The sequence below is a fragment of the Haliotis cracherodii genome, unplaced genomic scaffold (genome assembly GCF_022045235.1).
Source record: "Haliotis cracherodii isolate W230 unplaced genomic scaffold, xgHalCrac1.p SCAF_27, whole genome shotgun sequence".
NCBI classification, from domain to species: Eukaryota; Metazoa; Mollusca; class Gastropoda; order Lepetellida; family Haliotidae; genus Haliotis; species Haliotis cracherodii.
Window position 1 is genome coordinate 2,777,802 of NW_027266283.1, and position 23,950 is coordinate 2,801,751.

Below are 23,950 nucleotides of genomic sequence, written 5' to 3' on the forward strand. Positions count from 1 at the left end.
TGCTCACGTTAACGTTCAATGCCTTATTAATATCACCAGGTGTGAAGTGTTTACGTTAATCTGTTACATATGTCACTGCACTTTTCACACATTGTATAAGAAAAACAGCATACAGTGCCAAAAAAATATTTTATACGAGGTTTGTTAAAGAGTGATTGGTTCACATGAAGTCCATCCTTTGTTTAAGAAATCTACCGTTCTCAGACCAGCGGTCAAGTGTTAGTTAACACAGTTGACCCCTACTTGTACGCTACTGCTTCGGGGACGGATTACCGACTTGGAATGTCGCCACTACAGAGTCAGTGTAACCAATGACAACACTCCAAAACATAAATATCGGAAAGATTTGCGTGATCAAAAACACATCGTACATGTTCAGTCACATGTTAAGCGAAATACTGTTTCATGAATATCGTACATGTTCACACATATGTTAAGCGAAATAATGTGTATATATGAATACGATCGGATAACAGCTGTTTTCAATATACACATATCTGTCATAGGAGCATGTTACATAGATACACATCAAACAAATGTATTAGTGGCGACATATTTCCCTGGATTGTATGTCGTTATGGGATGCAATAAACATATTATTACCCTCGCTGTCAGAATACTAGCCCATTCACACTCTAGACGCCCACATCGTATAACTTCACTAATCTCATCGGAATGGCTGATTGTCATTGAGGGGTAATAAAAAATTAAAGGGGGGTAATAAAAGCGGAGAGGTTATCACGGTCGTCAACGACGCCGCAATTTGCCGTGCAGAATTGCCTCCCGTGGCGCTAGAAATAAATGATGGTGGTTCGAATTCCCAATTCGTCCTGATTGTTTCGTGGTAAACGTCTGAGACCTGCATCACTTCGGGCTTTCCTCCCGCATCAAGCTGATAGGCCGTGATATAACTGGAATATATTTTCAAATTGGCATTAAACCCACCTCACTCACTCACTCACTCACTCACTCACTCACTCTCTGGTAATACACAAAATAAATAAATATGACGCAGGAGTCGCTGGATCTCGAACACCACCGCATCTGACACCGCGGGTTACACACTGACTGCCTACACATCCCTGCACAACTTGGCCTGCCCGTCGATGACAGATGCCTATATCTTACACACCTGTGGGTGAGAAACCCATTTGAGATAAATGATATCAAACATATGTGTGAGATCGAATTCCTGGCCCGAGAAACAGATTACTGCACTCGTGCCTATCTGATACCATTTATCTTACAAAGCGTTGTTTCAAAGACCCGTGAAGATCCGGGGTAGAATAGGACTTCAGCAACCCATGCTTGCCGTTAAAAGGCGACTAAGCTTGTTGTAAGAGGCGACTAACGGGATCGGGTGGTCAGGCTCGCTGACTTGGTTGATGCATGTCCTCGTATCCCAATTGCGTGGATCGATGCTCATGATGTCAATCACTGGATTGTCTGGTCCAGACTCGATTATTTACAGACCGCCGTCATATAGCTGGAATATTGCTGAGTGCGGCGTTAAACAACAAACAAACAAAGAAACAAATCAAAGCGTATCCAACTTGCTTTCGCTCGTTAAATACGTTTTGAAACAACACGTTGTAAGATAAATGGTATCTGACATACACTCGTGCAGTACTCTCTATATCATCAGTGTCGACAAATAGGGAACTCAAGGATATCTCAGTTGTATATGGTTTGTGTTTTGACACTGGATAAACCATTCGATCAATGAACTACTTAGGGGTACCAATGTTGACGTTACTTAAGCGACGTCGTACCACGGAGAACGTGTAGCTACTGGTGTGTGGACCAGGTGATATCCCCTTATATCACACACTGGGGTTTTGTTAACGGTTTATTTTATTTGTATATGTTAGGTAATTCTACATTTCGATGTTTGGTATTCGTCCTAATGGACATACATAGGTTGCATGCCGCTTGGACATGGAGAAGATGAATGGCCTCTGGATAGTGGTACTTCTATCCGTGGCAACGATGTGCCTTGGAGGTACGTACTAAGATTTTAAAACTTGAGATACAAAATGAACGGCAATACGACAGATTCGGCCAGAACGAGTTTGGCAATTATCTATAATACCGCTTTGAACAGCATTATATTTACGTCACAGCGTGTCACCCCAAAGCGATGCATTTGTTTTACTTCTGTGAAATCCTTGAGTGCGAGAATGGTTCTGACAAATCTTGAAATATGATTAGGGCGAATTTAGGATTAAACCCACGATGATGCTGAGGGTTTTGGCACTCCAAATGGGACGTAACTCTACACATTCCGCCCCAGACGACTATACCATCGTGCCCCTACTCTGTGTTTAAGTTTCATCCCATTAACCATTAGAGGGCGGTCGGGTAGCCTAGATTCGATTCCCGACATGGGTACAATGTGTGAAGCCCATTTCTGGTGCCCCCCGCCGTGATATTGCTGGAATATTGCTAAAAGCGGCGTAAAACCATACTCACTCATTCACTCACACACTCATTAACCATTAAGCAATAGGTGACGGTGCTTTCACCGTTGTTTTAGCAATAAGGCGACCAGAACCCCTGTCGATGGCATTGGACGTATTAACCAACAGATTACCCTAACGCGCGTGGGAATGACAGGTGAGAACAGATCTCCTACAATCTACATTCGTACGAAGCACATGCATGGATTGGGAGGTCTGGTTCTCTGACTTGGTTAATGGTGAGGTACGTTGGTGAGGTACGTTGGTGAGGTACCTTGCTCACATTATCATTGGTTAACTGGTCCAGACTCGATTGTTACAGGCCGCTATTGTAGAGCTGCGCGATCTATTAAGCGTTAAACAACAACCAAAATAATGACATGCCTACAGATAAACTTTGAGGTCCTACGAATAATGGCTACAGATAAACTTTGAGGTCATAGGAATAATGACTACAGACAAACTTTTGGTGTCATAGGAATAATGACTACAGATAAACTTTGGGGTCATAGGAATAATGTCTACAGATAAACTTTGAGGTCATAGGAATAATGACTACATATAAACTTTGAGGTCATAGGAATAATGACAACAGATGAAATTTGAGGTCATAGGAATAATAACTACAGATAAACTTTGAGGTCATAGGAATAATGACTACATATAAACTTTGAGGTCATAGGAATAATGACAACAGATGAATTTTGAGGTCATAGGAATAATGACTACAGATAAACTTTGAGGTCATAGGAATAATGACTACAGATAAACTTTGAGGTCATAGGAATAATGACTACAGATCAACTTTAGGGCCATAGGAATACTGACTACAGATAAAGATTGGGGTCATAGGAATAATGACCACAGATACACTTTGAGGTCATAAGAATAATGACTACAGATAAACTCTGAGGTCAAAGGAATAATGACTACAGATAAACTTTGAGGTCATAGGAATATAGGAAAGAAATACTTATATACAGCAGCACACTTTCGAGAGAATCAATACCGTATTCACAGTATTAAGCGCACTGCTTCAATAATCGTCCCTTGATCAATTTCTAAAGGGATCTGTAAATAATCATCAAAAACGCCCCCTTCTAAGATTGAAAGTTTACATGACACATTGGCTTGTGTAAACAGCAGCACTATATAACTATATAACTGCCTAGTTTTAAACTATTATCGAAGATTCATTGATGTCTTAACTAAGTCTGTTCGTTATCGCTCGATCGGTGTATGGGTATAATATTTGTCAATTTTCCAAACGCCCGGGGTGCCAATTACATGAATACGGTATATCTACATCAATAGCTTGAAAATCATTGCAAGATAATGAATTATATGCTTGTCGAGCTGTCTGCAGGTGATTGACGTAAAATATTTATAATAGAAGCAGTGTACACATACATTGTTCACATATACTGTATATTTGTGAATGTATAATATTCCCTGAAAAGTGAATACATATTTCATTACTATATTAATGGTGGATAAGCAAAGGTTTGTCTTCTATATTCATACGCTGCATATATATTGCATGCATAATTGATGTACATCATGTAGATATTAGCGAGACAGAAGTGAACATTGGAAGCATTGTACAATCATATTTGTAAAAAATGTTGGTAATGAAGTTTTTCAAGAAGGGTTGGGGGGGTGGGGTGGTGGCGTCATCCTTGGCTGCGGAAGTATTTTAGCAATGGAAACATGCTTATGATGTATTGACGATATGTTTTTTCTTTCGTAGCACGAAACAACATAGGCTTGGAATTCATCGTCGGTTTCCTTGACAACGAAGAGACAGGGGCCACCTTGGATTTAGAGATATTTGTCACCACAATCTCCAATACCCCGGCGAACGTCACCGTGACGGCTCCATCCTATAACCCATCCCTTCTCCGTGAGACGGTCGTCACAAGGGGAACCGTCTCTAAACTAACCCTGCCATCGTCACTTCGGGGCACAGGCTCAGCCGCAGAAAATAAAGGAGTCTTGATAGAATCCACGGAAGAAATAACGGTGTACTGTGTCAACAAGGAGACCTACTCCACCGACGCATTTGTAGCGGTGCCGACGGAGGCGTTGGGTACAGCATACTACATCATGACGTACCGGACCAACCCCGCAATGATGTTCGTAGGGACAGAGGACTCTACCGACGTCCACATCGTACTGCCGTCCCCGCCGTCGCAACCAATCAACATCGTTTTTGGCGGCGTCACGTACATTGATGGAGATGTCCTCAAGCTTCGCATCAATCGTTTCGAAACGGTTCATCTTTATCAAGAACAGACAAATGTGGATTTCACCGGAACTTTGATCCAAGCTAATAAACCCGTCGCAGTTTTTTCTGGCAACAGGAAAATTCCGGTTCCGATTCTAGCCGGAAGTGGCGACCACGTGGTAGAGCAGATGTCGCCGATCAATACATGGGGCAAGGAGTTTGTCTACGTCAGTACTCCAGACAGAACAACGGGGGACCTGATTCGAATCCTGGCCGCAGAGGCGTCTACTACAGTGACTATCACTGGGGTCGGCAGCATCACTATCACAGCTGCCGGTAATTGCCATTTGATATAGCATAGTTCACATGTTTTATTTTTACCGAATTAGGGCGATAACGTTGGCCTGAGCAACAGTACAATTTATTAGAACATGCGATGTTCAAGCTGTAACACTACTTTGTTCATATCACATACATGTCTCTATGTAAAGTAAACTACACGAACATGGCGATTGTTCAAGTGAAAAGGACATTTCTGGATATCAGTCACTTATATTTACCTGAAAGGTTCCATTTCACAGATCGATAAGTACGTAGATATATAACTGGATGGATTGATGGACGGACGGATGGATTGATGATGGTGATGATTGATGGATAGTGGATGATGGAGAGTAGTGGATTGATGGGTGGGTGTAAGATGGATGGATAGTGGAGGATGGATTGATGGATAGTGGAGGAGGGATGGGTGGGTGTAAGATGGATGGATGAAATATGGATGGATAGTGGAAGATGGAGAGTAGAGGATGGATGTAAGATGGAGAGATGAAATATGGATGGATAGTGGAGTATGGAGTGGTGGATGGATGGATGGATGTAAGATGGATGATGGTAATGATGGATGTACAGTATGGATTGGTGATGGATGGATGGTACAATAAGAATGCCTTTTTTCCAGGAGGGTTCTTCGAGCTGGGAACTAATTCAGGAGAAGTGAAGTCCATCACTGCCTCGAAGCCAGTACTGGTGGGTGTGTTCAGTAAAACCGATGCCGGGTCGGAGCCGAATGGCGGTGACCCTTCTATGTACCTGCTGACCCCTACAGCGCAATACGCCCCCAACTACGTCTTCAGTACAGTAGAGACGCCAAGCGGCAACTTCACAAACTACCTCAGCATCGTCGTCAATGTCGACGCGACATCGGGTCTCAGATTAGACAATGTTGCCATCGATAGTCTGGGCATAACATGGGTCAATGTGCCAGATTCAGCAGGTGAGGTATCAGTAGTAGTCGTAGAAGTGGTAGTGGCAGCTGTCGTGGTAGTGGTGGTGGTGGTTGTAGTAGAAACATTGGCGACAGTAGTATTAGTTATATATAGTAGCAGCAGAAGGTCTTCTAGAAATGGGAAAGGTTAAGGCAGTAGCAGCAGCAATATTAATATCAGTTTGTTTGTTGTTTTAGGCCACATTCGACAACATTCCAACGATATGACGACGGTCATTAATATCAATATCACTAGCAGTAGCAGTGCACATAGTAGTAGTAGTAGTAGTAGTAGTGGTGGTGGTAGTAGTAGGAGCAGAAGTAGTAGTAGTAGTCGTTGTTTTTGTAGTAGTAGTAGTTGTAGTTGTAGTAGTAGTAGCAGAAGTAGTCGTAGTCGTAGTCGTAGTTGTAGTCGTAGTAGTAGAAGTAGAAGTAGTAGTAGCAGAAGTAGTAGTAGTAGTAGTCGTGGTAGTAGTAGTGAGAGTAGTAGTAGTAGTAGCAGCAAAAGTAGTAGTAGTAGTAGTAGTAGCAGTAGCAGAAGTAGTAGTAGTAGTAGTATAAATAGTAGTAGTAGTAGTAGTAGTAGTAGTCGCAGTAGTAGCAGAAGTAGTAGAAGGCATGGAAACCATTGTACTTAATCCATGCAAACCTTTAAGGATGCACTGTTCATCCTTTGTAGCTCAGGGCGTTTCCGATACCCATCATAACACAAGGCCACTTCTAACTTAAGAGTTGTATCACTGGACTTTGTCTGGGTGACAGAGGGGAACCTAAAGTCTGGTCCGGCTTTATGTTGTAGATCTGGTTGCCGGAACTGTCAGCGTCAACCCCGGCAATCACGACGTGTACCACGAGGACCCCACTGTTGTCTTCATGGGCTTGTGTACAGGGGTAGCGCCCTTCACGTCCTACGCCTACTCGTCAGGGATGAGACTTGCCTTAATCAATGAGGTACGTGGAGTGTATGAGTGAGTTTGGTTTCACTTCCATTCTTGGAAGAAGTGAGTAGATATAAAGGTTAACAGAGACAAGCTGTTATAAATTCAATACGATACAATGTAGATCATGTGAACACTGTGAGTGAGTGAGTTGGGTTTAACGCCGCTTTTAACAGTATTCCAGTTATATCACGGCGTGTCAGCTTAATGTGGGAGGAAAGCCCGAAGTGATGCAGGTCTCAGACGTTTACCACTTCGGTGACACTCACGCGCACGGGTTTGGTGCTGACAAACCTAGAAACGTAATCGGGGCGAACCGGGATTCGAACCCACAATAATAGGTTTCTGGCGTGCCCATGGGACGCAACTCTGCTCAGCGAATTGCGGCGTCTTAGACGACTGGGCCACACCGTGATTTAACTGGAATAATGTCAAAAGCGGCGTTAAACCCAACTCACTCACTCACTCTCAGATCCATATCATATACTTGTGCAAGACCTGAACCATATTGACACACTTAGGTATTCTGTCCCCTGTTTAGGCCTGTTCAACTACAAGTGTCGTAGCCGGTGATGTCGTGGACAATGACTGTGACGGTCAAATTGACGAAGAAGAAGCCAATGGACTCGGTAATATGAACATTGATGATTAAAGAAATATTAATACGGAAATGTGTTTATCATTTGAACATCTGAGAGCCTGGTGGTTCTGTAAATGGCTGATAATAATGTAGCATCGACACAGCTTGACGATTGTTGGTATGCCAATATGTTGTTGTTGGTTTGTTGTTTAACGCCGCACTCAGCAATATTCCAGCTACATGACGGCGGTCTGTAAATAATCGAGTCTGGACCAGACAATCCCGTGATTGATATCATGAGCATCGATCCACGCAATTGGGATCTATGACATGCATCAACCAAGTCAGCAAGCCTGACTACCCGATCCCGTTAGTCGCCTTTTACGACAAGCATGGGTTGCTGAAGATCTGTTCTACCCCGGATCTTTACGGGTATTACTAACGACTTAAGGGAAAGGTGTCAATATATTGTGATATGATATCTTTGATGTAGTTTATTGCGTAGAAATATATATAAAAACATATATAATATATACAAAATATCCGACATGACTGAACTTGTAAACTGGTAGAATTATGGTGTGTGCGTTTTCACCCGACCTCCGACTTATGCTTTAAAGAAAACACCAGCTATGTACAACAATATGACATCACTACCTGTCATTCAGGGATCGTATTTACATAAATGAGTCATGTACGTCATCAGAAATCAGTCTGACTGTCTATGTATTGGTTTTTGTTTATATCAGAAATGCAGATAAATAACCGTCGCCGTTGTGTGTGATTTTGCGTCAGTCATGGCGAACTGAAACATTATTTCTGTTGAGTTTACCAAGTCATTGTACATAATTATATATATTCCTCAATCCTTGTTACGATAGTCTATTCTAAACTGTATGTGCCAAAGTATGCAACGAATAGTCAAATGGATCTATCGAAATTAGCGAAATTGCTCCACAGTGTAAAATTTGACTTGCTTTGTTTACATTTTTAAACCAGTACAGTTTGCCGAGCACATCGTTCGTTTTCACACCTTATTTATTTGGCTTGATTTCAGCGAGACCATTTCCATATTAGTGACAAATACAATGTGTCCTTTAATCCATGAAATGTATGATGGAATTCAGGGATGGATCTAAATCAGCTGAGTGTCAAATAGACATGATTTCGTCTCAAAACAAGCATACCTGAAACATGATTATATAATAACAGTTACTTTGGAGTTGGTGAATTTTCTAAACATGCTGAACGTTTCTCCGGTTAATTGTTTCAGAATGTTCATTCGCAATGTGATAAATTTTAGATTCCCCTGATCACATGTTGTGTATTCGGAATTGAATTCCCGACATTTAGACTTCAAACTATACACCAAATAACGCCGTGAATGGTTATTTGGTACAATGTAAACAATTTACAGATACCATGTAGAGTAATTTTGCTTTGTCTAAAATAATTGCAGAGGATATCACACAACAGAGACATTCCCGCGGAATTCATAACTGTGAATTCGTTTTTATGTGAGTGACGTAGGTCCAGTTTTGTTCGACTTCAAGGTTAGGGTTGAGGAATAAGGACTTGTCCGTATGGCGTCTAGGGAGCTAGAGAGGTACTAGAGGGGTTATATGATTACGGATGATTTGTTATGGGAGTTGCATTTCTCGATGTAGCTAATTAAAAATACAATTTTAACCATACAGTTCGATTCCAGATGATGACGGCGATGGGTCCATTGACGAAGATTTAGCAGCTCCAAGGCGAGGTGGGTAAATTTGGTTATGATCTTTATGATGAACAATACAAGCTGTTATAATCTCAATATGACACAATGTCGATCTCGTGAGTTGACTTTAACGTCGCTTTAAGCACAAGTCAAACGTTGGGGGAAGTATTTGGTTCCACTCAGTGTAGCTGATTGTAGCTATTCGACACGAGAAACCAACAACAATTTAACTACTTATATGTGTAGAATGTGTGAAGTCCATTTCTGGTGTGACCGGGCGTGCTTGAATATTGCTAAAAGCAGCGCAAAACATACTCTGTTTCTAAAACGCCATGAGGTGTGATCGTCATTTTTCCCTGGTCATTGAATCAGTATGCTTTCGAATGTCATTCCCATCTCCTTGGGAAGTGACCCGTGAAGAGCCGGGGTAGAATAGATCTTCAGCAACCAATGCTTGTCGTAAAAGGCGACTAACGCGATCGGGTGGTCCGGCTCGCTGACTTGGTTGATGCACGGTCATCGATCCCAATTGCGTGGGTTGATGCTCCTGATATTAATCACTGGATTGTCTGGTCCAGACTCGATTATTTACAGACCGCCGTCATATAGCTGGAATATTGCTGAGTGAGGCGTTAAACAACCAACCAACCAACCAAATCTTGGGAAGTATACAATGTGTGCAGTTAAATTACGTGTGTTCTTTAATTGACAGTCAATGGAGGGTTCAGCCTTTGGACATCTTGGACCACATGCACAGTCAGCTGTGGAGGGAACGGAACTATTTCCAGGAACCGGAACTGTGACAATCCTGCACCTGCGCAGAACGGCTTGCCGTGTCAAGGGAGCCTGTCCGAGACTGAAGTCTGTGTGTCCCCAATAGCTGATTGTCCTAGTAAGTTATAAATAGAATATGACCCTGGACCCACCTCCACAATCAAGTTTTACCGCTGTGACATGTTCAAGCACCGTTAAAAAATAGGGTACTATGATCGTCGCTGTACAATCGCAAATTATTATTATGATTATTATTATGATGTACACGTGACTCCCAATCAGGAAATCAGCTATTGTATTGTTAAATGAAATGTTATTCCAGTTGTAACTAATATTGATGTTATGTTTCATCCATACACAAGTCATTTAATATAATCAGAATAGTTCCATAGAATCGATTATGAATGCTGCGACAACAATAGGATAATGTGTTATTCCTGTATTCCTAGTAACTGGAGTTTCTGTATTAATATTTTACATTGTTGCGCATACAACAGTTCACAGCATGCATCAAGCTCTGTGCAACTTTAAACATTTATTTGTATTAATTTAAACGTTTATAAAAATCAAACCGCCTCCGTGGTCAAGTGGCGGAGCGTCCGCCCGGAAAGAGGAAGGTCGGGGACTGAATAATCGGCCGCATCGTTACCTACATACGTCAAAAAATGGTACATGTTGTTACACTGTCTAGTACTCGACATTGAGCGTCTAAAACAAGGACTGGTCGGCACATAGTCTGTATATTGTGTCTGAGTGAGGTTTTCATGTTAAAATGCGGCATTGTGTCTCAGTGGGCTAGCACAATCGAATCAGGATTAGTCCGGTCTAGTACACACACACACACACACACACACACACACACACACACACACACACACACACACAATCACACACACACACACACACATGCACGTCACTATAATAATCTTGGACGCGACTTTAAACCCCATTTCACCTCACCTCTAAATAATAAATAAATGTGACCCGTGAAGATCCGGGGTAGAATAAGTCTTCAGCAACCCATGCTTGCCGTAAAAAGGCGACTATGCTTGTCGTAAAAGGCGACTAACGGGATCGGGTGGTCAGGCTCGCTGACTTGGTTGATGAATTTCATCGTATCCCAACTGCGTATTACAGACCGCCATCACATAGCTGGAATATTGCTGAGTGCGGCGTTAAACAACAACCAGAAAAAATATATTATGATGAAAGATGCACCATTGCTGGTACAGAGAAAGAGCATCAGTATTAACATGTCACTCATCAGTGTCACCTCGGCGAGACATTCTTATAACCAGCGACGCACTCGTGTTATATTAATGTGTCATACATGTGCATATCAGTTGAATCTCATCAAAGTCGGCAAATATGGCTGGTATGCTTTTTGGGGTTTAATGTTTTGAGATTTGAGGCATGTATGTTGTCACACTAGTTGAGGCAATTATTGCAATCTCAATAATCAGTTTCCTTGACTGAGGGCATTTCGACTTATTTTCCATACTTAGACAAATGCAGCAGTATGTCACGACTAGGATGGGATTATGTGTCCTGATAGGACATGCGGCGTTTCACATGTGAAACACATGTCGGTACAATTCTAATTTGACATGACTTGTGTGTCAGGGTTAAACAGGTTTGAGATATCTGTCCTTCGAACACACGAGTACACCTGTTAGTCCACAGCACCAGTATTTCGTTATGTCAATGTGTTACTTTATCGTTAAGTACAACTGCGTTGTGACAATTGTACAGCAATGGCCATGTGACGTTGGAAGCGTCAGTCAGCTGGCCCGTGAAGATCCGGGGTAGAACATGCCTTCAGCAACCCATGCCAGCCGTAAAAGGCGACTATGCTTGTCGTAAAAGGCGACTAACGGGATCGGGTGGTCAGGCTCGCTGACTTGGTTGATGCATGTCATCGATCCCAGTTGTATGAATTGACGCTCATGATATCAATCACTGGATTGTCTGGTCCAGACTCGATTATTTACAGACCGCCGTCATATAGCTGGAATATTGCTGAGTGCGGCGTTAAACAACAAACAACAAACAAACAAACAAACAATGCCCGACTGCTACGTTTTGTGTCACCACACCTTCACGGTCCGCCTGCAGTATCACGCATTTCATCCACTAAGTCATATGATTCAGTTTGGTTTGGTTCGTTGTTTAACGCAGCATTCAGCAATATTCCAGCGTGTAAATCGAGTCTGGACCAGACAATCCAGTGATTGATATCATGAGCATCGATTCGAGCAATTGGGATCGATGACATGCACCAACCAAGTCGGCGAGCCTGACCACCCGATCCCGTTAGTCGCCTCTTACGACAAGCATAGTCGCCTTTTTACGGCAAGCATAGGTTTGTGAAGACCTGTTCTACCCCGGATCTTCACGGGTCCATATGATTCAGTGGTCACGAGGCCATTCTCTAAGTTTATTAATAGGCCGATGATCCGCTCATGACCCTGCTATGCAAAGGAGAGATGGTATGGTGTCTCCGATGTCGTGTTGCGGTTGATGGTTTGTTCTTGGCATATAAAAGTTGATGGCCTGTTATGCTGAAAGGATATTGCATTAACCTGCCACGAAGGCCCCTAAAAAAAGTTCTAAGTCTTTCAAACAACACATCAATTGTGAAAGTGTTTTTAAGTTTATTTTTGAACATGATCTCCATGCTTTTCAATACACTTCTCATTTCGATAGAGAAGCTTTTCACTTCCAGTAAGGAAGTGGTTTTCTGAAGCCACCCTGAAAAACCCATTCACGGCAGCTTTGAGGTCACGAAGGTGTTCTTTCAGTTGAGGAAACAGGTGGAGTATGGAGTGTGGGGAAGCTCTTCGAACCCACATTGTCGCATAGCAGCCTCTTGTGAGTCGAGAGGTGTGATTAGAGGCATTGTCATGAAGAGGTAGAACTCCAGCAGACAGCATTCGTCGCCACTTTTCTTTGGTAGAATCTCCCTAGCGATTAGACAAATCAGCATAGTAGGCAATCAGTAAGTAATCAGCAAGGATCCCATCCTGTGCATCTCAGAATACAGTGGCCATCACTTTCTTCATTTATCTTGAAGAATTTTTTTTATGCCGATGGAATGGTGCCATTGACGTTCAGAGTGGTAGACCCATGTTTCATCACCCGTTACTAATCTCTTTTTGAATTTGACGAAATTCTCCTCAGTTAGCTCTAAATTGTCTCTGGCAATGTCAGTTCTTTTTTCCTTAAGATCAAAATTTAGACACTTTGGCACCCGACAAGCAGATAAATGTAAATGTTCATGAATAATAGTGTCAATGGAGGATCAATGTCTTAGACTTGTCTTCCTCAAGTTCAGCAATAGTAATACGTTTCACTGACTGTATGCGTTTTTCTGTCTCCTTGATTGACTCTTCATTGATGGAAGTTTAGGGACGTCCAGACCTTGGGTCATCACCAAGGCTTGTTCTCCCAGCCTTAAACATATCTGCCTCGTTTAAAAGTGAAATAGCTAGGGCACTTATCATCATACTTTTGTGACATGCGGTCTTGAATTTCTTTGGGAGTACTTTTCTCTGATGACTGTTCGGTGCACGCTCTTTTCCCTTTCTGTGTCCATTTGGAAACCTATCACGTTCAACTGGCTGATGATGTGTTATAGATGATGACACGGCATCGTTCATAATATATTATAGACGGGGCGCGGTATCGTTGACGATGTATTATAGATGATGACAAGGCATCGTTCATAATGTATTATAGACGGAGCGTTGATGATGTGTTATAGATGACACACGGAATCGTTGTTGATATGTTGTAGATGGCGCACGGTATGGTTGCTGATATGTTGTAGGTGGCGCACGGTATGGTTGCTGATATGTTGTAGATAGCACACGGTATGGTTGCTGATATGTTGTAGATGATGCACGGTATGGTTGCTGATATGTTGTAGATGGCGCACGGTATGGTTGTTGATATGTTGTAGATAGCACACGGTATGGTTGCTGATATGTTGTAGATGATGCACGGTATGGTTGCTGATATGTTGTAGATGGCGCACGGTATTGCTGCTGATATGTTGTAGATAGCACACGGTATGGTTGCTGATATGTTATAGATGGCGCACGGTATGGTTGCTGATATGTTATAGATGACGCACGAAATCGTTGCTGATATGTTGTAGATGACGCAGGTGCCGTTGATGACGTGTTATTGATGGTGCACGGTATGGTTGCTGATATATTGTAGATGGCGCACGGTATGGTTGCTGATATGTTGTAGATGGCGCACGGTATGGTTGCTGATATGTTGTAGATGGCGCACGGTATGGTTGCTGATATGTTGTAGATGGCGCACGGTATGGTTGCTGATATGTTGTAGATAGCACACGGTATGGTTGCTGATATGTTGTAGATGGCGCACGGAATCGTTGCTGGTATGTTGTAGATGGCGCACGGAATCGTTGCTGGTATGTTGTAGATGATGCACGATATGGTTGCTGATATGGTGTAGATGGCGCACGGTATGGCTGCTGATATGTTGTAGATGGCGCACGGTATGGTTGATGACATGTTATGGATGACGCACGGTGTCGTTGATGATGTGTTATTGATGATTGCACGGTATGGTTGATGATGTGTTATAGATGATGGGACGATATCGTTGATAGTACATCAAAGTTGATAGCATGTTGCAGTTGATGGTATAGTTGATGACATTGTCGACTCTATTTTTCAGTTGACGGCAACTGGACAGAGTGGGGTAACTGGAGCGCATGTTCAGTGACCTGCGAAAGTGGAAACCTGACGAGGTCAAGGTCATGTACGGAACCTGCCCCACAGTTCAATGGTACAGACTGTGACGGAGTTGCGCAGGAAGCTCAAGCCTGTCACACAGGCGTTCTTTGTCCAGGTGGGAGAATTCAAAACATTTGGTTCTTATCAATCTTCTATGGACAAATCGCGCCAGCCATGACAGTTTATATGTTGTTTTCTTTCAACTCTGCTTACAGTGGATGGTAACTGGGGCGCCTGGTCTCCGTGGAGCCCTTGCTCTGTGACCTGTGCGTCTGGGTCACGTGAGAGGTCAAGGTTATGCGATAACCCTGCAACGGCTAATGGTGGAACAGATTGTGCAGGACAGGCTAACGAAACGGAATCCTGTAACACTGGTGTCAATTGCCCGGGTGAGAACTTATTGTCAAAACGCATGCCCCGTCCCCTCATGATGCGTATTTAGTCCTGCACCATGACCGTGGAATATATTTATTTTATGAAAAAATAATAATCTAGAAATGCATACGAAAGCAAGTCTAGCCAGCTCAAGCTAGCTCTATTCCACAATCAGCATAGGGAATTTTTTTATTTTTAGAGTCAAGAAGGATATTGTGTAATATAAGATTTCAGAGACTAAATGTTAGTCTAGATGCGTATTGGTTAGTGGCTGATGCGTGTGTACAGAGGATATATCATTTGTAAAGTTTTATTTTGGATTGAATGTGATGGCTACATTATTCGTTTAAGGGGATGATAGATATACTTTCTTACTGGTGGAGATGAGATAATTCATGAGCTTGTCAAACAGGAAACCAGTCGATCTACCTGTGAGGCACGCTATGAAGCCCCTTCCTGCCATACTGGGGTTGTTGGGATACAGAGTGGTTAAAGCGTCCTCACGTCACGCCGAAGACCCGGGTTCGATTCCCGACATGGGTACAATGTGTGAAGCCCATTTCTGGTGTCCCCCGCCGTGATATTGCTGGAATATTGCTAAAGCGGCGTAAAACCATACTCACTCAATCACTCACTCAAGCCGAAGATATGGGTTCGATATTGCAATGTGCACAGCAAGTATTTATGATATTGTTTGTTTGTTATTTAACGTCGCACTCAGCAATATTCCAGCTTTATAACGGCGGTCTGTCAATAATCGCAACTGGACCAGCCAATCCAGTGATCGACATCATGAGCATCGCTCCACGAAATTGGGATACAATGCATGCATCAATTAAGTTTGCGAGCCTGACCACCCGATTCCGTTAATCGCCTCATTTGATACGCCATGTGGTTGGCATAAGCGGCGTAAAACGATACTCACTCACTCACCCTTGATGTCCATTGTGCGCGTGTATCACGAGCTGGGCTGGTGCATATACAGAGTATCACATGATCACTAAACGGAACACGTGACCCAGAGCATGTATCTGTGTTTATCTGCCTTTCCACAAAGCATAAATGGGGCGGTCGGGTAGCCTTGTGGTTAAAGCGTTCGCTCGTCACGCCGTAGACCCGGGTTCGGTTCCCGACATGGGTACACTTTGTGAAGCCAAGGGCCATGTAAAATCGTGGACAATTAACATGAATAAATGATGTCAACAACAACAAAAAATATATAAAAAATGTGTGAAGCCCATTTCTGGTGTCCCCCGCCGTGATATTGCTGGAATATTGCTAAAAGTGGCGTTAAACCATACTCACTCACTCACTCACTCACTCATAAAGCATAAATGTTAATTGATGATAATGAAACTTTAAGGTAATCTACTTGTCTTTCAGTTCATGGCGGTTTTCAGGCCTGGACTTTGTGGGGCGCATGCTCAGTGACCTGTGACAATGGAACTCAAACCAGGTCACGTGACTGTAACAACCCAGCTCCGCAGTTTGGTGGAGCCAACTGTTCCGGAGATTTCACGGAACTGGTATCGTGTGACCCAGGCATCAGGTGTCCATGTGAGTTTCATTCAATGAGACGACTATTTTACACCATGTTACAGGTGAACAGATTCTTCGTTTTATAGTGAAAGAGCATCGCGATATACTGTCAGAACCATTCAATCTCATTACAATCAGATCTTAGTTCTCGCTTTTGCTAAACGAAGATCTGACGACATCCCATTACGGGTCACGTCAGAACGACATTTCATCCAACCAATCAGAGCCTCACTTACCAGATCATGGAAGTGACAGTCGGAATGTGCTTTCTAGTCATGCATCCACGAAATATTTAACACAGGGTATTCGGAACGACAATTACGATTTTTGTGATAATATCCATACAATATATGTTTCGAAGCGTAGTCGCAAGTTTGAAACTAGTGTCGTTAAGCTCGAGAAAGCTGCCTTCTGATACGGAGGTTTTATTCGATATACATGTTAAATCACTGTGCGTGAAGGAATTTGCAACTGGTGACCGACAAAAATAATTATTTTAAGAAATTACAATGAAATCATAAGAATTCAGTTTGCTGTAGCACAACTAGTTTATGTAGATACGTCAAGGTGTTTAACGTCGCTTTAAACAACGTTTCGGTGATTCACGGCGTGTGTACTTCATGTAGGATGAACAACCGAGGTCAGAAGTTTACTACTCTTGTATAACACACAAGCATGGGTATGGTCCAGACAAACACAGAGCACAATCAGGGCGAACTGGGAGTAGTGTTCATAATCACAGGTCCTTGGCAGAGCGAATTGCGGAACCCTAAGACGGGTGTCACACGTGTTCACATGTATATGTCACTGTACATTTTGTCACAAGACACCTGTTTCCGTGAGTTGACATGTACATTGTGTCACTAGATACCTGTTCCCACGAGTTCACATGTATATTGTGTCTCTAGGTACCTGTTCCCGTGAGTTGACATGTATATTGTGTCACTAGATACATATTCCCATGAGTTGACATGTATATTGTGTCACTAGATACATATTCCCATGAGTTGACATGTATATTGTGTCCCTAGATACCTGTTTCCATGAGTTGACATGTATATTGTGTCTCTAGGTATCTGTTCCCGTGAGTTGACATGTATATTGTGTCTCTAGATACCTGTTCCAATGAGAAGACACGTATATTGTGTCTCGAGATACCCGTTCCCGTGAGTTGACATGTATATTGTGTCTCTAGATACCTGTTCCAATGAGAAGACATGTATATTGTGTCTCTAGGTACCTGTTCCCGTGAGTTGACATGTATATTGTGTCACTAGATACATATTCCCATGAGTTGACATGTATATTGTGTCACTAGATACCTGTTTCCATGAGTTGACATGTATATTGTGTCACTAGATACCTGTTCCAATGAGAAGACACGTATATTGTGTCTCGAGATACCCGTTCCCGTGAGTTGACATGTATATTGTGTCTCTAGATACCTGTTCCAATGAGAAGACATGTATATTGTGTCTCTAGGTACCTGTTCCCGTGAGTTGACATGTATATTGTGTCACTAGATACATATTCCCATGAGTTGACATGTATATTGTGTCACTAGATACCTGTTTCCATGAGTTGACATGTATATTGTGTCACTAGATACCTGTTTCCATGAGCTGACATGTATATTGTGTCACTAGATACATGTTCCCGTGAGTTGACATGTATATTGTGTCACTAGGTACCTGTTCCCATGAGTTGACATGTATATTGTGTCACTAGATACCTGTTTCCATGAGTTGACATGTATATTGTGTCACTAGATACATGTTCCCGTGAGTTGACATGTATATTGTGTCACTAGGTACCTGTTCCCGTGAGTTGACATGTATATTGTGTCGCTAGATACCTGTTTCCATGAGTTGACATGTATATTGTGTCTCTAGGTACCTGTTTCCATGAGTTGACATGTATATTGTGTCTCTAGGTACGTGTTCCCATGATTTGACATGTATATTGTATCACTACTTACCTGTTCCCGTGAGTTGACATGTATATTGTGTCACTAGATACCTGTTCCCACGAGTTGACATGTATATTGTGTCACTAGATACCTGTTCCCGTGAGTTGACATGTATATTGTGTCACTAGATACATATTCCCATGAGTTGACATGTATATTGTGTCCCTAGATACCTGTTTCCATGAGTTGACATGTATATTGTGTCCCTAGATACCTGTTCCCGTGAGTTGACATGTATATTGTGTCACTAGATACCTGTTTCCATGAGTTGACATGTATATTGTGTCTCTAGATACCGGTTACCGTGAGTTGACATGTATATTGTGTCACTAGATACCTGTTCCCACGAGCTGACATGTATATTGTGTCTCTAGATACCTGTTCCCGTGAGTTGACATGTATATTGTGTCACTAGATACCTGTTCCCGTGAGTTGACATGTATATTGTGTCACTAGATACATGTTCCCGTGAGTTGACATGTATATTGTGTCACTAGATACATGTTCCCGTGAGTTGACATGTATATTGTGTCACTAGATACGTATTCCCGTGAGTTGACATGTATATTGTGTAAGAAACGCAATGCCATTTGTTTTTGCTGAGATAACTAGAAAAGATACATGAAACTGACATGTTAATTATATCACATTATATTTCAGTGCCTGGGGGGTGGAGCACATGGGGTGCTATGAGCCCCTGTTCCTTGACTTGTGGGGGTGGAGTCCGGGTGAGGAATCGCCCATGTAACAACCCTGTACCGGATCCTGGAGGCGACTGCCCCGGTGTGGAGCTTGAGATGGAGCCATGCAACACACAAGTGTGTCACCCATCACACACTAATATGGTGAGAACATAATGTTGGTTGGTTGGTTTGTTGTTTAACGCCGCACTCAGCAATATTCCAGCTATATGACGGCGGTCTGTAAATAATCGAGTCTGGACCAGACAATCCAGTGATTAATATCATGAGCATCGATCCACGCAATTGGGATCGATGACATGCATCAACCAAGTCAGCGAGCCTGACCACCCGATCCCGTTAGTCGCCTTTTACGACAAGCATAGTCACCTTTTACTGCAAGTATGGGTTGCTGAAGACCTATTCTACCCCGGCGTCTTCCGGGGCGAGAACGTAATGTAACGTTGTACTTACCAACATGCTGAAATTATTGGATATTGATAAGTTTCATGTTTTCATAATTTTAGACCGTCAGTAAGATGAACTAGCTTGTCACAGTTACGCAGACAATCGAGTTAGATGTCTTCAGATATATATGATTTTTTGTTGTTGTTGTTCAACGACGCACTCGGCAATATTCCAGATATATGAGGGTGGTGTGTAAATAATCGAGTCTTGACCAAGCAATCTGTCTTCAGATATGGCCCCTTCATCATATCTAAAAAAAACGTATTGAATGAAGTTATAGTGCATAACGCGGTTTTTTAAACGACAATCCTTGTCGATCCACGTGTCTGTGCTACGTTCATCACTATATATAACACCAATTTACATGCTTATCACGTAACACACCCTTTCACTTCAGACATGCAACCACCAGTGGTTTCCGTGCAGAGATGGGAGCGTTTGTATTCATTTCCTTATGAGATGTGACTGCGCATACGACTGCGCAGACGGAAGTGACGAAGAGGTTGAGTATGCACGCTGTGTACCTGACATCGATAAATGCATAATGGCAGACACATCGTCAGTCCTGTTACCTGCATGCTGGCTGATTGTGCTTCTCCTTGTACTGTAGGTTATTGTGGAAACACTACCGAGACGTATCTCCCTTGGTGATGCCAACGATATCCATATGCAAATGACGCAAAATATTTGAAATATTTGTCGGACCCATACATCCAAAAATATTATTTGATTGCTATTAATAAATTCAAAGTAAGGGAAAGGGAGGTATGAGTGCGATAGCTGGAATTGTGTTTCAGTCATTCTGCAAGCCATTGTACATAATGTCTAATGGCAGAACTGTTTTCGACATTATAATTGCTTTCACTTTTCGTAGGACGTCTGACTTCCTTAATATTTCCTCCCCTCATCTACCCGTTTAAACATTATCTACAAATATACCCATGCGTCTTATTCCCGTGAAATACTTGTAACTGATTTTAAATTAAAACACGCTGCAAACCATCAAAATTTCAGTTTTTCTATGTGTACTCCTATTTCGATGACGACGATGAGAATAACTCCACTTTCATTGAAACCATTTTATTAAATGATGTTGGCGTGTACATGTGTACATTATCCTATGATGGTAGGGTTGCCGGCATCGGTGGACAGAACAAAGTTCTTGAAGTAGGAGTAGCAGTCATGAGTTGGAGCCCAAGTGCTGTCACGACCACCAAAGAAAGTTGAGAAGAAAATGCCATCCAAGTCAACGCTAGCTTTGGCCCGAATGTCGAGTTGGTTGATAGTGAAAACCAGTTTACCATTATACCACACCTTGATAGACCCATCTGTCTTCCCAGGGGTGTTGAGGTGGACTGACTGAGCGATGTTCTGCCAAACGCCTCGCTGGAACCTCCATTTACCCCGTCCCATAGAGTACCCTTTTATGGAGTTGCAGACCACGTTGTCACAGAAACCGTCAATCTGATGAGTGTGATCTTGTATGTAGCCATACACCTCTCCATCCCCGTCCTTCCTCCACATGAACCTGGTCGAGAAGCAGTTGTCCGAGTGCCTTCCACCAGAGCAGTTGGTCCATCCGCCAAACAGTCCCGGTAATTTTCCTCCGCGCCTGAAGTCAAAGTTCTTGTCAAAGTAGACATCATAACTGAAGGTCAGGATGCTATGGTCTTGAGTCGGCGTTGCAAAGAACTGGACACCTTCATTGGGGCCATGGCTACTGTAGCGGCCCTTCTCGTACCAGACTTTCAAGACGTGGTTGCTTCCACCGTCAGGGTCCGTGACGACAGATCCAGATCCATGGTCGTAGTCGTTGGAGGTCAGCGCATGCATACCATTGCGGTAGTTTGCTGGGTCAAACTCCTTATGAACCCACAATACCGTTCCTAGGAAGAGGAGAAAACAGAGTTAGTGAGTCCTTCTTGATATCCATGCGCTTATTTCGTGATCTTAAATATCAGATTTAAAACAACAAGATGAAACTCGTCATTAGAAGCAATCAAGCTTCAACCAAACAAATTGCTATTCCCAATAAAAACATCTTTGTCTTCTTAATGTTTAGAAGGAAAACAATTCCTTCCAATCTATGAGAGACCATGTGAACGTAATTATCGGTGAGCAGGAAAATTGCTGCTTTTACGCCATTGTCAGTAATTTTCCAGAAAGGGCCTTTTCACAATGTAACCACGTGGGGAATAAAACCCTGGATCTCGGCGTGACGACCCAACGTTTCTTGAGTCTCTTCAGATGAGTGTTAATGAACATTGTTTTTGGTTTTGGTAAATATGTAGGGAAGAGAATATTGACCTAGCGAAGTGAATCTGGTAACATACTACTCAAATATAGTTAACTCTCAAATCAGATTAGTTTACCCGTACGAAATCAATAGATTCCGATTAATGTACGGCAGGAGTGAGTGAGTGAGTGAGCGAGTGTGAGTTTATGCCCCTTTTAGCAGCTTTGTAGCAATATCATTACGGGTAAACACCAAACATGTTTCATGTGGGGAACGGACGAACCATAGCTTTAACCTCTAGGCTACCCCACCAACCCCGCTTCATGTTAGAGGACCCGTGAAGGTCCGGGGTAGAATAGGTCTTCAGCAACCCATGCTTGTCGTAAGGGGCGACTAACGGGATCGGGTGGCCAGGCTCGCTGACTTGGTTGATGCATGTCATCAATCCCAACTACGTGGATTGATGCTCATGATATCAATCACTGGATTGTCTGGTCCAGCCTCGATTATTTACAGACCGCCGTCATATAGCTGGAATATTGCTGAGTGCGGCGTTAAACAAAAAACAACCAACCAACTTCATGTTAGAGATATATATTGATAATCAAATACCTTCGACGGATGCGCTGATAGCCAAAAATAGCAAAAAGACGAGCTCCATGATTCTGAACGTAGAAAAAACGGTAAAAGAATCAGTATAATTCTTTGTGATTGTGTATACATCAACGGATATTCAAATAAATAAAAGCGACAAAACCCTTTCCATATTCAATAGAAATCTCTGCAAAAGCAGTTGATGGTACAGATGTCACGGAATCATTAAACCAATGGTATTTGTCACCATTCACAGTGACTGATATCGGCTTGGCCGTTAAAATACGTATTTCTGTTGATCTGTTTACTTTATATTTTATTTTGATTTATTTATCATAACGCCAATGTGACTTTACGGAAAATGAGTCTATTATATCTGCTAGCAACTTGCCGTTAAACACGTAGTAATGGTTACTATCACGTTTAGCATTGGAGCATATAGGAAGCACACAAACAAGTTATAGAAGCTGTCTGTACAGCCCAGATCAGATCAGATCCCGATTCTCATTTTTTTAAAGATATATTAAATAATTAGAAATGTTAAATAGGAAACCTCAGCGCCATTGGATGCTGAGTATCAATTATGCACCGAAACAGATTCCATTGAGCGTAAGAGGCAAAATAGTTGTGAAAATTATTTGGATAAACCACTGAAAATCAAACATCAACGTTGTGTTGCTACTCACCGGGTTGACTTTCTGCCGCAGCTAACGAAGTAGTAATTTCATGTCAATTTATATAGAGTTTTGAGACTCTTATCGAGACAACGCCTTGACCTCCTGTACGAATAACGCGTGTATGCTGACATTCCGTGATTAAAGGTCAGTATTTCGTTTCGTTGACAATAACGTTAACTTCTACTGACAGAATCAACCCTAACGGTAAGCATATAGTTCTTCCCTACTGTGACAAGGGGGCGGTCGGGTAGCCTAGTGGTTAAAGCGTTCGCTCGTCACGCCGAAGACCCGGGTTTGATTCCCGACATGGGTACAATGTGTGAAGCCCATTTCTGGTGTCCCCCGCCGTGATATTGCTGGATTATTGCCAAATGCGGGGTAAAACTATACTCACTCACTACTGTGACAAGACAATGTCTGTTATAGTATTTAACTTACAAAATTAGTTGATTCGCGTTGATTCTAGCTCTGGTCCTAGGTGTTTTGATGAGGCGGCTTGGATGCGGATGTTGTTCTTTAGATGAACTTATGTCTTCAACTGTCCAATAGTTAATAATGCGTTAATAATATCATAGAAGTTATATTCCTGGTTAGAATAGATTCCAAGCAACCTATGCTGGTCGTGAGTGGTGACCAAATGGATCGGATGGTGAGGTTCGGTGACTTGACTGCGTGTCA

The 23,950-nt window shown here is 42.5% G+C and overlaps 2 protein-coding genes across 2 annotated transcripts; one reads left to right on the forward strand and one right to left on the reverse strand.

Annotated features, from left to right (window-relative positions):
* The first annotated feature begins 1,938 nt into the window (after positions 1-1,938).
* LOC139473153 (uncharacterized) lies at positions 1,939-19,845 on the forward strand. Its single transcript, XM_071255669.1, has 11 exons — positions 1,939-2,002; positions 4,210-5,022; positions 5,645-5,959; positions 6,750-6,901; positions 7,430-7,517; positions 9,177-9,227; positions 9,901-10,080; positions 14,676-14,849; positions 16,493-16,666; positions 19,278-19,462; positions 19,825-19,845. The coding sequence occupies exons 1-11, from the start codon at positions 1,939-1,941 to the stop codon at positions 19,843-19,845; spliced, it is 2,217 nt and encodes a 738-aa protein (XP_071111770.1).
* A 984-nt stretch (positions 19,846-20,829) lies between these two features.
* LOC139473206 (uncharacterized) lies at positions 20,830-23,346 on the reverse strand. Its single transcript, XM_071255728.1, has 3 exons — positions 23,282-23,346; positions 22,614-22,666; positions 20,830-21,651 (listed from the first exon to the last, which is right to left on the reverse strand). Exons 2-3 carry the CDS (start codon positions 22,660-22,662, stop codon positions 20,879-20,881), a joined length of 822 nt encoding a protein of 273 aa, XP_071111829.1. The 5' UTR covers positions 22,663-22,666; positions 23,282-23,346; the 3' UTR covers positions 20,830-20,878.
* Positions 23,347-23,950: the final 604 nt, after the last annotated feature.

Excerpts from the sequence above, each read along its gene's own strand:
- LOC139473206 (XM_071255728.1), bottom strand. The coding sequence starts at position 22,662 with ATGGAGCTCGTCTTTTTGCTATTTTTGGCTATCAGCGCATCCGTCGAA. Across the intron at positions 21,652-22,613 it reads TATCAGCGCATCCGTCGAAG|GAACGGTATTGTGGGTTCAT; the intron begins GTATTTGATTAT and ends TCCTCTTCCTAG.
- LOC139473153 (XM_071255669.1), top strand. The coding sequence starts at position 1,939 with ATGGAGAAGATGAATGGCCTCTGGATAGTGGTACTTCTATCCGTGGCA. Across the intron at positions 9,228-9,900 it reads TTTAGCAGCTCCAAGGCGAG|TCAATGGAGGGTTCAGCCTT; the intron begins GTGGGTAAATTT and ends TTTAATTGACAG. Across the intron at positions 16,667-19,277 it reads CCCAGGCATCAGGTGTCCAT|TGCCTGGGGGGTGGAGCACA; the intron begins GTGAGTTTCATT and ends ATTATATTTCAG.